Consider the following 12,002-nt stretch of genomic DNA (forward strand, 5'->3'; position numbering starts at 1 on the left):
ACTCAAGTCACTTGGATGAGTGATAAAACATTTCTCCCACTGAAACCACAACATGCAGATGAACAGAATCAACTTTCTGGGGTTTCTTTACATTGATGATTGACCTTCTATAAGACATTTGATTGATTTCTTTCTGTGCGTGCAGTCCTCCTCCTCGTCCCAGGAGCGTCTCCACCAGCTTCCCTATCAGCCGACACAAGACGAGCCTCACTTCATCTTCAAGCACTTCCGCAGCACAGACAGCATAACAGACGAGGACGGACGGCCCTCGCCGGTGGTACGACCGCGGTCTCGGAGCCTCAGGTGGATAATTGACACAGAACTGGACAAACTAAAAACTGTGTAATTTAAAAACTTTGTTTAGGGTAGCCATTTTTATTTATTTATTCAGTTACTGAAAACATAAAGTGAAAAGTAAGGACAGGGTCACTGTTTTAAGACGGCCTTCTGACACCGACGGAAGGATCCACACGGAGATGGGAGAACCGTTCACAGCCTCCTGTTCTGTTTTGCTCGGATTGTTTCTTGTTCTACCATCAAATTAAAAACGTGTAATGTTTCACACAGATTAAATGCAGTAATCCGTCCGAAAGGATTAACTACCTACATTTCAGATTAACTTTGGACAGCGACTACAGAACACGAGCTCCGTTGTATCATTACGTATTTAAAGACTGTCAGATTTGAAGACGCCTTCAAGCGCCAGTTTTGGCACCTCAGCTGCCTCCGATTGATCGCACATGCCCGTTGGCCGGCAGGCAGGTGGAGATCTGACTGCAGAGCTGTGCGTTTTTGACAACTTTTGTCTGTTGGCTCTGCTCCGTGCTGTTTGTGCAGTGCCTGAGTGCTCTGTGTTCTGGCACCATGGTGTGCCGCGCGTGGGCGTGCTAGCTAACAGAGCGCCTCGGGGATCATCGTCTCATAGCTGCTGAACTGTAGTCGAGGGTGGTGGGTGTCTGATGCGGCGAACGGTGGCGAGCTTTGCAGCAGTGTGTGTTGGGCAGAAGCCATCCAGTAAAACAGAGGCGTCTTTTATGACAAGAAAAAAAAGACTCTGGGAGTCTGTTTGCATGTGATAGGTTTTCCCTCCATCTGTTCTGTTTGAAGCTTCATCAAGCAAGATTTCTCTGTAAAAATACACCTTCCCTTTGGCCTCAATGCTGGAGTGGTGCTGCAGCAAGTGACTAATTGTTTGATGTGGATGATTCACACAGTTTTGGCTAGAAGAAACCTCTGCTGCCGGTACGGAAGCATCTTAAAGTGAAACATCAAAACCTGACAGCGAAATCCACCTTGATTGGCGCTTAAGCAGCTTAAGAGCCACCAAACCTGAATGCTGGCTCGCAGGCTGGCATCAAAAGTATCGTTGATGCCGACCTCAAAACCCTCGTTCAGACACACTCAGGCTATTAGTTAAGAGCAGACGTGTGTATGTTTGGTTGGATTGAACTAAACTGACTGCTGGCCATTTCGAGGGAACTGCGATGGCTTCGATGACATAACCGCTCTGACCCTTCATCGCCGTTTAATAGCTTAGAAGAGAAATGCAATGAACTGTGTAGTAGAAGTAATAATAATAATAACAACAAAAATAATAAATGTCTCTGTGTTGATCAGTTGCAATATACTAATTTGTTGTGTTTTGCTTTTTCGTAGCCCGGGCCGATCAAGTGTTTCCTTCGATAATGAGATAGTCATGATGAACCATGTTTACAGAGAACGTTTTCCAAAGGTACGTACAGGATATCTGTAAATTTGCATTCACAACGAAGACCTATTCAAACCAGAAACACACTTTGCATTTCTCATGTGGTCGTGTGGAGCGTCCTGAAGCCTTTTTGGTTTTGTTTCAATAAGGAGAAGTGCTTTTAAACAAGCTTTTAAAACCCACTTTTCAACATTTGGGGAAATTATTTTTAATTTGCTGGTAGAGAGGGGTTAAAAAATGATGATCAGTGCTCGTTTAATTGTTCTAACTCTGTGTTTGTGTGCTCCCTGCAGGCCACAGCCCAGATGGAGGAGCGCTTGTTGGAGATTGTCACACATTACTCTCCAGACAGCTCCCTCCGGCTGGCTGACGGGGTGTTGGGCTTCATCCAGCACCAGTTGGTGGAGCTGGTCAGAGACTGTCTGGATAAGTCCCAGAACGGCCTGGTTACCTCTCGTTACTTTGTTGAGCTGCAGGAGAAGCTAGACAAGCTGCTACACGAGGTGAGAAACCCTCGATCTGATATAGGGTGCATCCAAAAGGCATCCACAGTGCTGATGTGTATCTTCTAGGAGGCTGAGGGGTAACTTGCCACCACCAGTATTTTGTCATTAATGAATTGAATCCATTTTGGAACAAAGCTGTCACATGACAAAATGTGGAAGAAGTAAAGCCCTGTGAATACTTTCCGGTTACACTGGAGGTCTTGCAGGACTGATGAGAGAAGTGGTGCAGGCCAAATGCTCTCTCTGGTTTTAAGCAGCAGCTGATGAACTGATGCTGAACTCTTTAACTCGGGTGTGATGACGTTATGAAAGAGGATTGATTGAGCCCTGGTGAAATGTGCAATCAGGCATGCCTCTTCAGTAATAGCCAACGGCACACACAATAGATCTCTTAGTGGAAATTTTCAGTGATGCTGAGAGGCACTTTTGTCACAGGTCTTATGCATGTTATGTTAGTTTCTATAGCAACCTCTTCCCATGTTTCTCTGCGTGCTTTCAGACAGCAGGCACGGCTAACTCGCTGTACTTCCAGCTGAACTGATAAGTCTGTTCCCGCACAGTGGAGCAAATGTCATATATACACACACACACGACTTGATTTGTGTGCCAAGGCCACTTTTTTAAAAAGGGCAAAAGTTTATTCCAGAAAGTTTTCTCTGGGTCTTTGTCATGTAGTATATGCAGGGAGCCCTGTGACAGACTGGGGACATGTCCAGGGGGTGTCCTGCGTCTCACCCTGTGACAGCTGTGCAGGCTCCAGCCCTCCACATGGATACATGGCTGCGGTGTTGCCTGAAAAGTGACACATTTTGTTATAAATTTGTTATAAAAATCTTGTACATTAGAGGAAGCAATGCACAAAAAGTAGCGTTGTGAAAGAAACACCTAAACAATGCTCTGGACTATAGCCCGTTTTAGTAACAGTTATTAATAATCATTAATTGCTCTCTATTTCCCATATCTGGACTTCTTCGGATTTGTGATTGTGCACTGGTCCCATCATAACAATTACAAACTATGCTTTAATTGCATTTAATGCTTTAATGGCTGTGGGGTACAAAATGTTTTTCTAGTCTATTTGTCCTTGATTTTATTATCTTGCCTGATGGCAGAACTTCACACTAATTATAATTTGGGTGTGATGAGTCATGCAACATTTTGGGGGCTTTTCTGAAACAGCGGGTGTTTGGAGTTCCTGGACGGCCTTTTTGAACCCCCGGAGAGCTTTCCCATGTGCCACAAAAAACATGTTGTAGCAGTAGCAATTGTATTGATTACATTGATTACATGTAAATTCAAGAAGAGGACAAAAAGATGAAAATGATACCTTTCAGTGAAAACAAAATAAAAACAAACAAATGTAATGCTGGGTGAATAAAAAGGTTTTAAGTCTGTTTTTGAATTTGTACACAGTTGTAACTGATCTCAGGCCAGCAGGCAGCTTGTTCCAAAGAACAGGACCACAGTAACTGAAAGCACCTTCAGCACATTTACACCTGATTCTGGGAACAGTTAAAGGATCCTGAGAGGGCTGACCGGGTGCTAGGCAGTAGGATTTCTGTCCGGCATAGGAGGTCATAGGGCACAGTAACAAAAACACTTCTCGATGGCATCATTAATTATCTGATGAAGATAATCCTCTTCATTCCTGTAAATACATAAAACCTTTACCATTTCCTCCCATTTAGGCCTGTTCCGGGCTAACTGTTGATCCTCTGATTCTGTCAGAGCCTCCTCTTTCAGCTCAGCTGTTAAGTAGCAAAAATAATGGCTGTTTATTGGCTAAATATTTTTTTGTGTTTACATTTATCTTAAAATCCACTTTCTTTGTCCTCTCATCGATCTGTTCTTTTGTTCATCAGTGTTGATCACGAGGAACTGTGGGGATACTGCACTTTGTAGGGGTATAGCAGTACTCACTGTAAATCTGGATAGCACTAGGCAGTGATTTCAGGCACAGACATGGCCTGTATCACAGTTACGTACAATAGAAACTCTTTAACAAGAGTTTAGAGCAGGTTAAAATATAATCCACACAAATCTAAGTGTAGACAGAGATGACGATCACAGCCACAGGAAGCCTGGCAGATTGTGAAAGAGTATCTCATGTTTCAGAAATGCTGGTAGACGGGTGTAGTAGCAGCTTTTCCTTTAGGGCCACTTTCTTGAGTCTGTATCCTCATATTTGACAGGTGGCTGAGATTAGTAATGATCTTGTCGTGCAGGAAGCTTTACTTAGCTCTCATATGACTGGGTCACAAATGCATAGTGTGCTGTGCTGCTGTATCGTCACCAGTACAAGGTGTTTCTCTGTTATTATAGAAGAAACCGAAAAATGACTCATGAAGACTCCGCCCACCCACCGCAGATTATTCTAATAATTGCTCTTTGTTTGAAGCGGCGTCATTTCTGATGTAAATCTGTCAGGCGATGTGTGTTTTCATGTTTTTCTTAAAGCCCTATCCACTTCCTTAGAATTTTATATTCATTTTTATTTCACTGTTTCCCCATAAAGCAGTGCTCTTGTGTTTTTATTTATTTATTTTTTTCAGAGGTGGATGAAATGGTGCTAATGGTGATAAACTGTACTTGCCTGTTGGATCAGTTAGGTTTCCCTTAGACATATAATCCCTGATGATCCTTTTGGCACATGCAGTTTCTCGATATTAAATGACAGTGACGCAGTTTTGCTTTTGTGCACCTCCACGGTGGATTAAAAGCACAGGGATCAAGTTGTGACTAAAATGTAGACGCTTGTTCAGCGATTTTAACATTTTTAAAGTAAAGCTATTTTAATCACAGCCCCCTCACGTTCACACAAATAACTGGTCGAACTGACTTTATCGTAAATGTAAGCCATATTTTTGCCGCTCAGACCCAAATCGTTTCAGTGCCTCACTGAAACTGGAAATCTGTGGCGTTGAGTTTCCTGACGCCTCCTTGTGTTTTCCAGGCCTATGAGCGCTCTGAAAGTGAAGAGGTAACCGTCATCACCCACCTAGTCAGAAAGATCCTCATCATAATCTCTCGACCAGCTCGGCTCCTCGAATGTCTGGTAAACTACCTAAATTTGTCAGTCAAATACCAAGTTTCTCAACTTCAACAATCGTTTATTAACACAAATCTGATCTGAGTCGGCAACCTTACGCCGACAGCTCTGCACATAACTTTGTTTAGGATTTTTAGTAGTAAATCAAATGGCATCTTGGATGCCTTTCAGTTTCCTGACACTATGCATTAATTACACTGCTGTTGGATGCTGGTGACAGGAGTTTGATCCAGAAGAGTTTTACCACCTACTCGAAGCGGCAGAAGGCCACGCCAAAGTCGGCCAGGGAATCAAGACGGACATCCCGCGGTACATCATCAGCCAGCTGGGCCTCACACGCGACCCGTTAGAAGGTAAATTTAATCAGTTATCAAGCAAAGCCTCGCACTGAAGAGGAGCGAGTCCCCCTCCATTCAGATGTGGCTCATATGTGATGTTTTTTTTAAAGCCTGTTTCAGACATGGGTTAAGTAACAATGCTGCCCCGAGTAGGTGATAATTATTGTTATGTTTTATGATAATGCAACAAATACACAGTCCTGACTTAGATGAAGAGCAGACTACATTTTTAAATGATCGGTGCAGACATGTTGGAAACCCAAACTAAAGCCTCTTCTTCTTTTATTTCTAGACATGGTACAGCTTGAACAGTATGATGCCAGTCCCTCACCCTCAGCGTCAGTGGAAGCAGATGCTACTGTGGAGGTGAACTGACTAATTCAATAAGGTCAAATAATATTACAGACTCAGGCTGAGCTTTATTCAACTGTTTGACATGTTAGAAATGAAACACAGCAACTTAGGTCTCAGTATATGCAGCATGCTACTAAACAATAGCTAAAACCGTATAAATAACTAGAATAAATACAAAAAACAAAGTATTGAAATATGCTAAAATACAAATAAAGGATCTTAATAAATGTACAGTATTGGACAGTGTGTGGCAGGGAAGAGTTCATACTGCTGCTGTTCCCTGCTGTACATTTATTAGGAGCCGTTATTTATATTTTAGTGTGTTTATACTGGGAGAGGAGATAATTTAGTGTGGAGTACTCAGGTAAAGTAGAATCAGTCCATTTACCAAAGATGAAAAGTGCACACGCTTCTTCAGATCTGCCCCCTGTGCTGAATGTGTTTAAAGACAATCAGGAAACTGACTCTTTTTATTGTGAAAAGATACCAATAATATTTAAAATCAATGTTATTTTGGTTAAGTAGATTGCAGGTATAATTAGTATTTGGACTAGTAGTCGGCTTTTACTGGGATGTAGTGGGAAATAAGCAGTAATACTGGCTAGTCCACTTGTTCCCCCTTCTATTTTTTTAGTAACACGAGACAGATCCTCTTCATGTTTTACTTTCCAATGAAAGCGTACAGCCTCCAAAGAGAAACGAGTCTAAATGTGACCTTGTCTGTCTGATGGTATCTTTAATCTGTAATCAGCATTAAGAGCATTGCTTCTGTTTGCTTGTTTAATTTTTCACATGGGCATAAACAGCCACAGAATAAGAGCCCACAGACGCTGACTCCAACTCGAAGGAAACCTCTTGAGAGTGATTTTGAGACCATCAAACTCATAAGTAATGGAGCTTACGGGTAAGAGCATAAGTCTGTTTAACTGCATTTCACTGCTTCATCTTAGAAATAGCAATGCTGAAAATTAGTTGAAGATGTTTGTTTATTTGCAAAGTGTCGCAAAGCTAAGATTAAAAATTAAATAGTGTCAGGAAGCACCTCATCTTGGACACTTGGACAGCCGAGAATACATTTAGTTGGAAGTAGTTTTTATTGTTGTTATTCTGATACAGTTTGCCTCAATTTCAACCTTTTTTGTGCACGTTTCCACTGTGACTGTGCCTTTTACCCGTTTCCAGGTAATCGAGCTAATGAGGTTTGTGTGGTTTTTGCCAGGGCGGTGTATCTGGTTCGCCACAAGGAGACCCGTCAGCGCTTTGCCATGAAAAAGATAAACCGTCAGAACCTGGTGCTGAGGAACCAGATCCAGCAGGCTTTTGTGGAGCGGGACATCCTAACTTTTGCTGAGAACCCCTTCGTTGTCTCCATGTTCTGCTCGTTTGAGACACGACGTCACCTCTGCATGGTCATGGAGTATGTAGAAGGTAAAGAAGGGAGAGGCTGCTGTGACTGTTACAGTCTTATGCCTCTAACATTTTAGCTTAGCTTAAACAAGACCCGGTTCCAGTGAGTGCTAATGCAGAGAGTCTGAGAATCAGAGTCTGTGGATTACTGCCTTGGACAGTTGGTGTGTTAGGATCACTGCTGTTACTGTGATTTTGGTTGTTTTTTAAGGTGTTCTGTTCTTTTAAGGTGGAGATTGTGCCAACCTGCTGAAAAACATGGGCCCACTGCCTGTGGAAATGTCCAGGATGTATTTTGCCGAGACAGTCCTGGCTCTGGAGTACCTTCACAACTACGGCATTGTGCATCGGGATCTTAAACCTGACAAGTAAGGACATCTCCAACATCGCCTTCACTCCAGCTCTTCCGTCTTGCTTTTCTTGCTTTCATTAGGATCCGTTAGATTCACAATTATTAGACAATGAAATTGACATAGTTGGGTCTGTGAGCGGGCACATGTAGAGTCTTGATTTTTCTGTGATTCAGCCCTTATCCTCATTTTCTTGACAAATTGTAAAATGCGCCACTTACACTGATGTCTTCTTCCACCCAACAGTTTGTTGATTACGTCTATGGGCCACATCAAGCTGACTGACTTTGGTCTCTCTAAAATCGGCCTGATGAACATGACGACCAACCTGTATGAAGGTCACATAGAGAAAGACACAAGAGAGTTTGTTGATAAGCAGGTGAGACAACTTCAGGTGTAAGAGATAAATCACCTGTCACTTTGGGACAGCAGTGATTGTAGAGGCCCTTGATCCAAACTGATGTTTGCTGGTTTACTTGCTCAGGTGTGTGGGACTCCGGAGTACATTGCCCCAGAGGTGATCCTCAGACAGGGCTACGGGAAGCCAGTGGACTGGTGGGCGATGGGGATCATCCTGTATGAATTCCTGGTCGGCTGCGTCCCGTTTTTTGGAGACACTCCCGAAGAGCTTTTTGGACAAGTTGTCAGTGGTACGTCTTGAAATGAATGAATTCTCATTCTTAAAAATCCACTGTCAAGTCTACAAAATAGAATCACAGCATAGAGTAACCACTGTGATCAAATCTTTATGTTAAACTAGTTTCTTTTTCCTTTTATTTGACGTGAAAACACATCATATGAAAACATGCAGTGACGTAGGCTATAGCAGAAGTCTACAACTTTGCTTCACTCTCAGAATCTTAACCACATCAGTCCTGAGCAAACTTGTGCTTTGGCAAGCACAGACATTATGACTTGCTGTTTGTCTTTGTAAGATTGTAAATTTGGTTTTAACTTATGTTTAATTTTGTACTTTTATTTATTATCTTCTCCGATTGTCAGATGAAATCATTTGGCCTGAAGGAGAGGATGCCTTACCTGTTGATGCACAGGATTTGATCACCCGCCTGCTAAGGCAGAACCCTTTGGACCGGCTGGGAACAGGTAATGCTGATAAATTACAGCAGGGATCTTTTATACAGGTCTGTACAGCTAAATCAGAAAAACGAGGTTGATAGCAAGAGGGGCTTTAAATTTTAATAAGACCTCGCACAAAAGCCGAATTTAAAAAAAGTGAAACTAAGTATGAAGTAAACATGTTTGGAAGAGGAGTTTCACCCTGATCCTGATCCAGTGTTTAACTGAATGTGGAATCTGGTTGTAGGTGGAGCCTCAGAGGTGAAGCAGCACCCCTTCTTCTTGGGGCTGGACTGGAACGGACTCCTCCGACAGAAAGCCGAGTTCATCCCTCAGCTGGAGGCGGAGGATGATACCAGCTACTTTGACAGTGAGTTCCTACTGAGTCTCTTTGTGGTTTATTTTTCATTGAAATCTCGACTCCACATGGTAGCGAGAGCAAAACGTTGGCCATAATTGTGGGAGATGGAGATGGGATGAAGGTTAAATTTAGCCGGAATATAATACGGGTGAGCTAGAATAAAACTGTGCCGAGTCATGCATTTTTCTTAGGATTACACCATGAAGTTTGAATTTCTCTTACATTTTGAGCTTCTTCCCTTTTTCCCATATTCAGCTCGTTTGGATCGCTATCATCATTTGGCCTCTGACGAGGACGACGAAACAAACGATGAAGAGTCTTCCTTGGAAATCCGACAGTTTGCTTCCTGGTCTCATCGCTTCAGCAAGGTAAAGACAACTGCAGTAAGAGTGCCAGAATATTTGAAAAGTCAGATCTTTAACTGACACCCTTTCACCTGTTTGTCATCAAGGTTTACAGCAGCACAGAACACCTGGCAACACCGTCCAACCTGAGTTTCTCCTCCGACCGCAGCCACAGCGAGGACAAAGAGGACCACGGGGACGCAGCAGGGCTCGGGGCCTCACCAAGCCCAGCAGATGGCAGTGCTGAGCACAGGCAGTCTGGACGCATGGCCAGGTAAACAGAAGATGTGGACACATTTTATTCCTCTTTATTCTAGCTACGTTTTTGTATTTTTGCACGTTTCAAGTGAAAAACTGAGAAAACAAAGTATTCATAATATAATAAACAGGAGGTTGAGTTTGTGAGTCTGCATAAAAGCAGATCCTGAATCAGCTGATTTATGAGTTCAACATTTGTTTGTGTGTTTTTTATTGTTTTTAGCCTTCGCCCCCGGGCCTCCTCCAGTTCCTCCCAGTCTGACAGAAGCACCAGTCCTCTGGTAATGAGCAGCACTCACAGCCTGGAGACGATGCCCCGGTTTGCCCTCTCCACTGATGATGAAGGTAAATCCACATTTTTTTTTTTTTATTTTAACACATCTCTTCATAACACGTCCAGGTGCTTCTGCCAGAAACATTCACACTTAACACCTTCTGTCCGCAGCAGAGGTGGTGGTGTCAAATCTTCGGCGGATCAGGATTCGCAGCAACAGTACCGGCGGGAAGCAGTCATCCCCTAAGGACACAGCAGGCCCTCGGCGCTTCGGTAACCAGCTGGAGACGCCAGACAGGCAGAGGGTTCCCTGCGGAGGAAAGGTTCCCAAGTCTGCCTCTGTCTCAGCCCTGTCTCTCATCATCACTACAGGTGCAGAAGGTTATCATAACTACTTTAAATCCAGCAGAATCAGTTTGGTTTTTATTGCTCCGCTTTGACAGGGAGCTCTGCAGACATAGTCTAAACATGTAATCCATAGACAGCAGTTTTTGTTTCTAATTGTGGACTTAAAACTGGCCTGCTAATTTGAGTCATAAAATGTGAGATTATGAGTCTATTTATCTCTAAACTGTGTGTTTGTTTCAGACGATTCACCCAGTGGCCTCCACCCTGGTCCCATCTCCCCACGCTCACTGTCTTCCAACCCCTCATCCCGCGACTCGTCCCCTAACCGGGATCTGTCATTCAGCCCCAGCAGCCTGAGGCCACCAATCATCATCCACACCTCAGGGAAGAAGTACGGCTTCACCCTGCAGGCCATCCGTGTGTACATGGGCGACAGCGACGTCTACACGGTGCATCACATGGTGTCGGTGGGTTTTAATCACAAGCCTTAAAAAAGATCAAAGATCTGAAACCTGTGTTTGTAAACTGTAGCGTGTTCCAAATATTTTGCTTTCCTTTGGTGATCCAAAACTAGGTGGAGTGATATAAAAAGGTTGTTATGTAATGCTCTGTTTGAAACTCACTCACTTCACCATCGTAACAGAGTGTGGAGGAGGGCAGCCCGGCTCACCAGGCAGGCCTCTGCACTGGAGACCTCATCACCCACGTGAACGGAGAGTCCGTCCAAGGCCTGGTTCACACAGAGATGATCGAACTACTGCTGAAGGTACAGTGCGGAGCTGCGAGGCACTTGAACTTTGCTTTTTAAGTTGCTTCTGTGTTGTTGAAACGTCTGTAAAAATTCTTTCATTCTCACAAAACGTGCAGAGCGGCAACAAGGTGGCCCTTCAGACCATAGCGCTCGAGAACACTTCTATTAAAGTCGGTCCTGCACGAAAGACCAAACACAAAGGGAAGATGGCTCGCCGCAGCAAGAAGAGCAAGAGGAGAGATAATTATGACAGGTGAGCATCTGACTGGGTTTCTTTTTTCTCTCACTCTGTCTTTGCACCTCTGCTGTGTTACTCATCATCTATTTACTCTGGGAGGCTCTGTCTCCTTCAAGTGTAAGTTACAACAGTGAATTATATATCGTCCCTTCTAGGCGACGGACCATCTTTAAGAAGCTGTCCAAGCAGAGCACAGTGATGCACTGCAGTCGCAGCTTCTCCTCAGGTCTTCATCACTCAGTTTCCTCCAGTGAGAGTCTTCCAGGCTCCCCGACTCACAGCCTCTCCCCGGGGCCTTCCACACCCTGCCGGAGCCCTGCACCTGACCATCAGGGCCATGGTAATTCAGGAAATGTAGTCATTTGAGATACTGCAGATACACTGAAGGTCTTATAATACCCAGATGGCCGCCCCTCCCTCAGTCTAAAGGGTTCTTCCTGTTAAAAGGCAGTTTTTCCTTCCCACATTTGCCAAAGTGCTTCATGATAGGCGGTCGTCTGATTGTTGAGGTTTCTCTGTATTTTTAAGGGCTCTTTACCTTACAATATTAAACGCTTTGAGGTGACTGTTGTTGTGATTTGGTGCTATATAAGTAAAACTGAACTGAAATAGAATTGAAATTTAAGTGTTGTTTGCCCT

General features: G+C 43.7%; 1 protein-coding gene across 6 annotated transcripts in view; it reads left to right on the plus strand.

The window, feature by feature from the left end:
* The window catches only part of mast3b (microtubule associated serine/threonine kinase 3b), a 38,671-nt gene that overhangs the window by 22,860 nt on the left and 3,809 nt on the right, over positions 1-12,002 (plus strand). For 5 of the 6 annotated variants that reach the window (XM_019346107.2, XM_005453982.4, XM_019346111.2 and 2 more), the window contains 21 exons: positions 146-303; positions 1,657-1,732; positions 2,002-2,211; positions 5,168-5,269; positions 5,484-5,616; positions 5,894-5,967; positions 6,762-6,859; positions 7,175-7,383; positions 7,592-7,730; positions 7,959-8,091; positions 8,197-8,362; positions 8,715-8,816; positions 9,037-9,159; positions 9,406-9,518; positions 9,602-9,768; positions 9,976-10,097; positions 10,198-10,398; positions 10,615-10,841; positions 11,018-11,140; positions 11,242-11,378; positions 11,519-11,703. In XM_019346107.2, coding sequence (XP_019201652.1) covers positions 146-303; positions 1,657-1,732; positions 2,002-2,211; positions 5,168-5,269; positions 5,484-5,616; positions 5,894-5,967; positions 6,762-6,859; positions 7,175-7,383; positions 7,592-7,730; positions 7,959-8,091; positions 8,197-8,362; positions 8,715-8,816; positions 9,037-9,159; positions 9,406-9,518; positions 9,602-9,768; positions 9,976-10,097; positions 10,198-10,398; positions 10,615-10,841; positions 11,018-11,140; positions 11,242-11,378; positions 11,519-11,703 — 2,998 coding nt within the window. The remainder of the gene's footprint in view (positions 1-145; positions 304-1,656; positions 1,733-2,001; positions 2,212-5,167; positions 5,270-5,483; positions 5,617-5,893; positions 5,968-6,761; positions 6,860-7,174; positions 7,384-7,591; positions 7,731-7,958; positions 8,092-8,196; positions 8,363-8,714; positions 8,817-9,036; positions 9,160-9,405; positions 9,519-9,601; positions 9,769-9,975; positions 10,098-10,197; positions 10,399-10,614; positions 10,842-11,017; positions 11,141-11,241; positions 11,379-11,518; positions 11,704-12,002) is intronic. The other variant, XM_019346108.1, reaches the window with a different exon arrangement.

Source organism: Oreochromis niloticus, linkage group LG15, assembly GCF_001858045.2.
Source record: "Oreochromis niloticus isolate F11D_XX linkage group LG15, O_niloticus_UMD_NMBU, whole genome shotgun sequence".
In the NCBI taxonomy this organism is placed as follows: Eukaryota; Metazoa; Chordata; class Actinopteri; order Cichliformes; family Cichlidae; genus Oreochromis; species Oreochromis niloticus.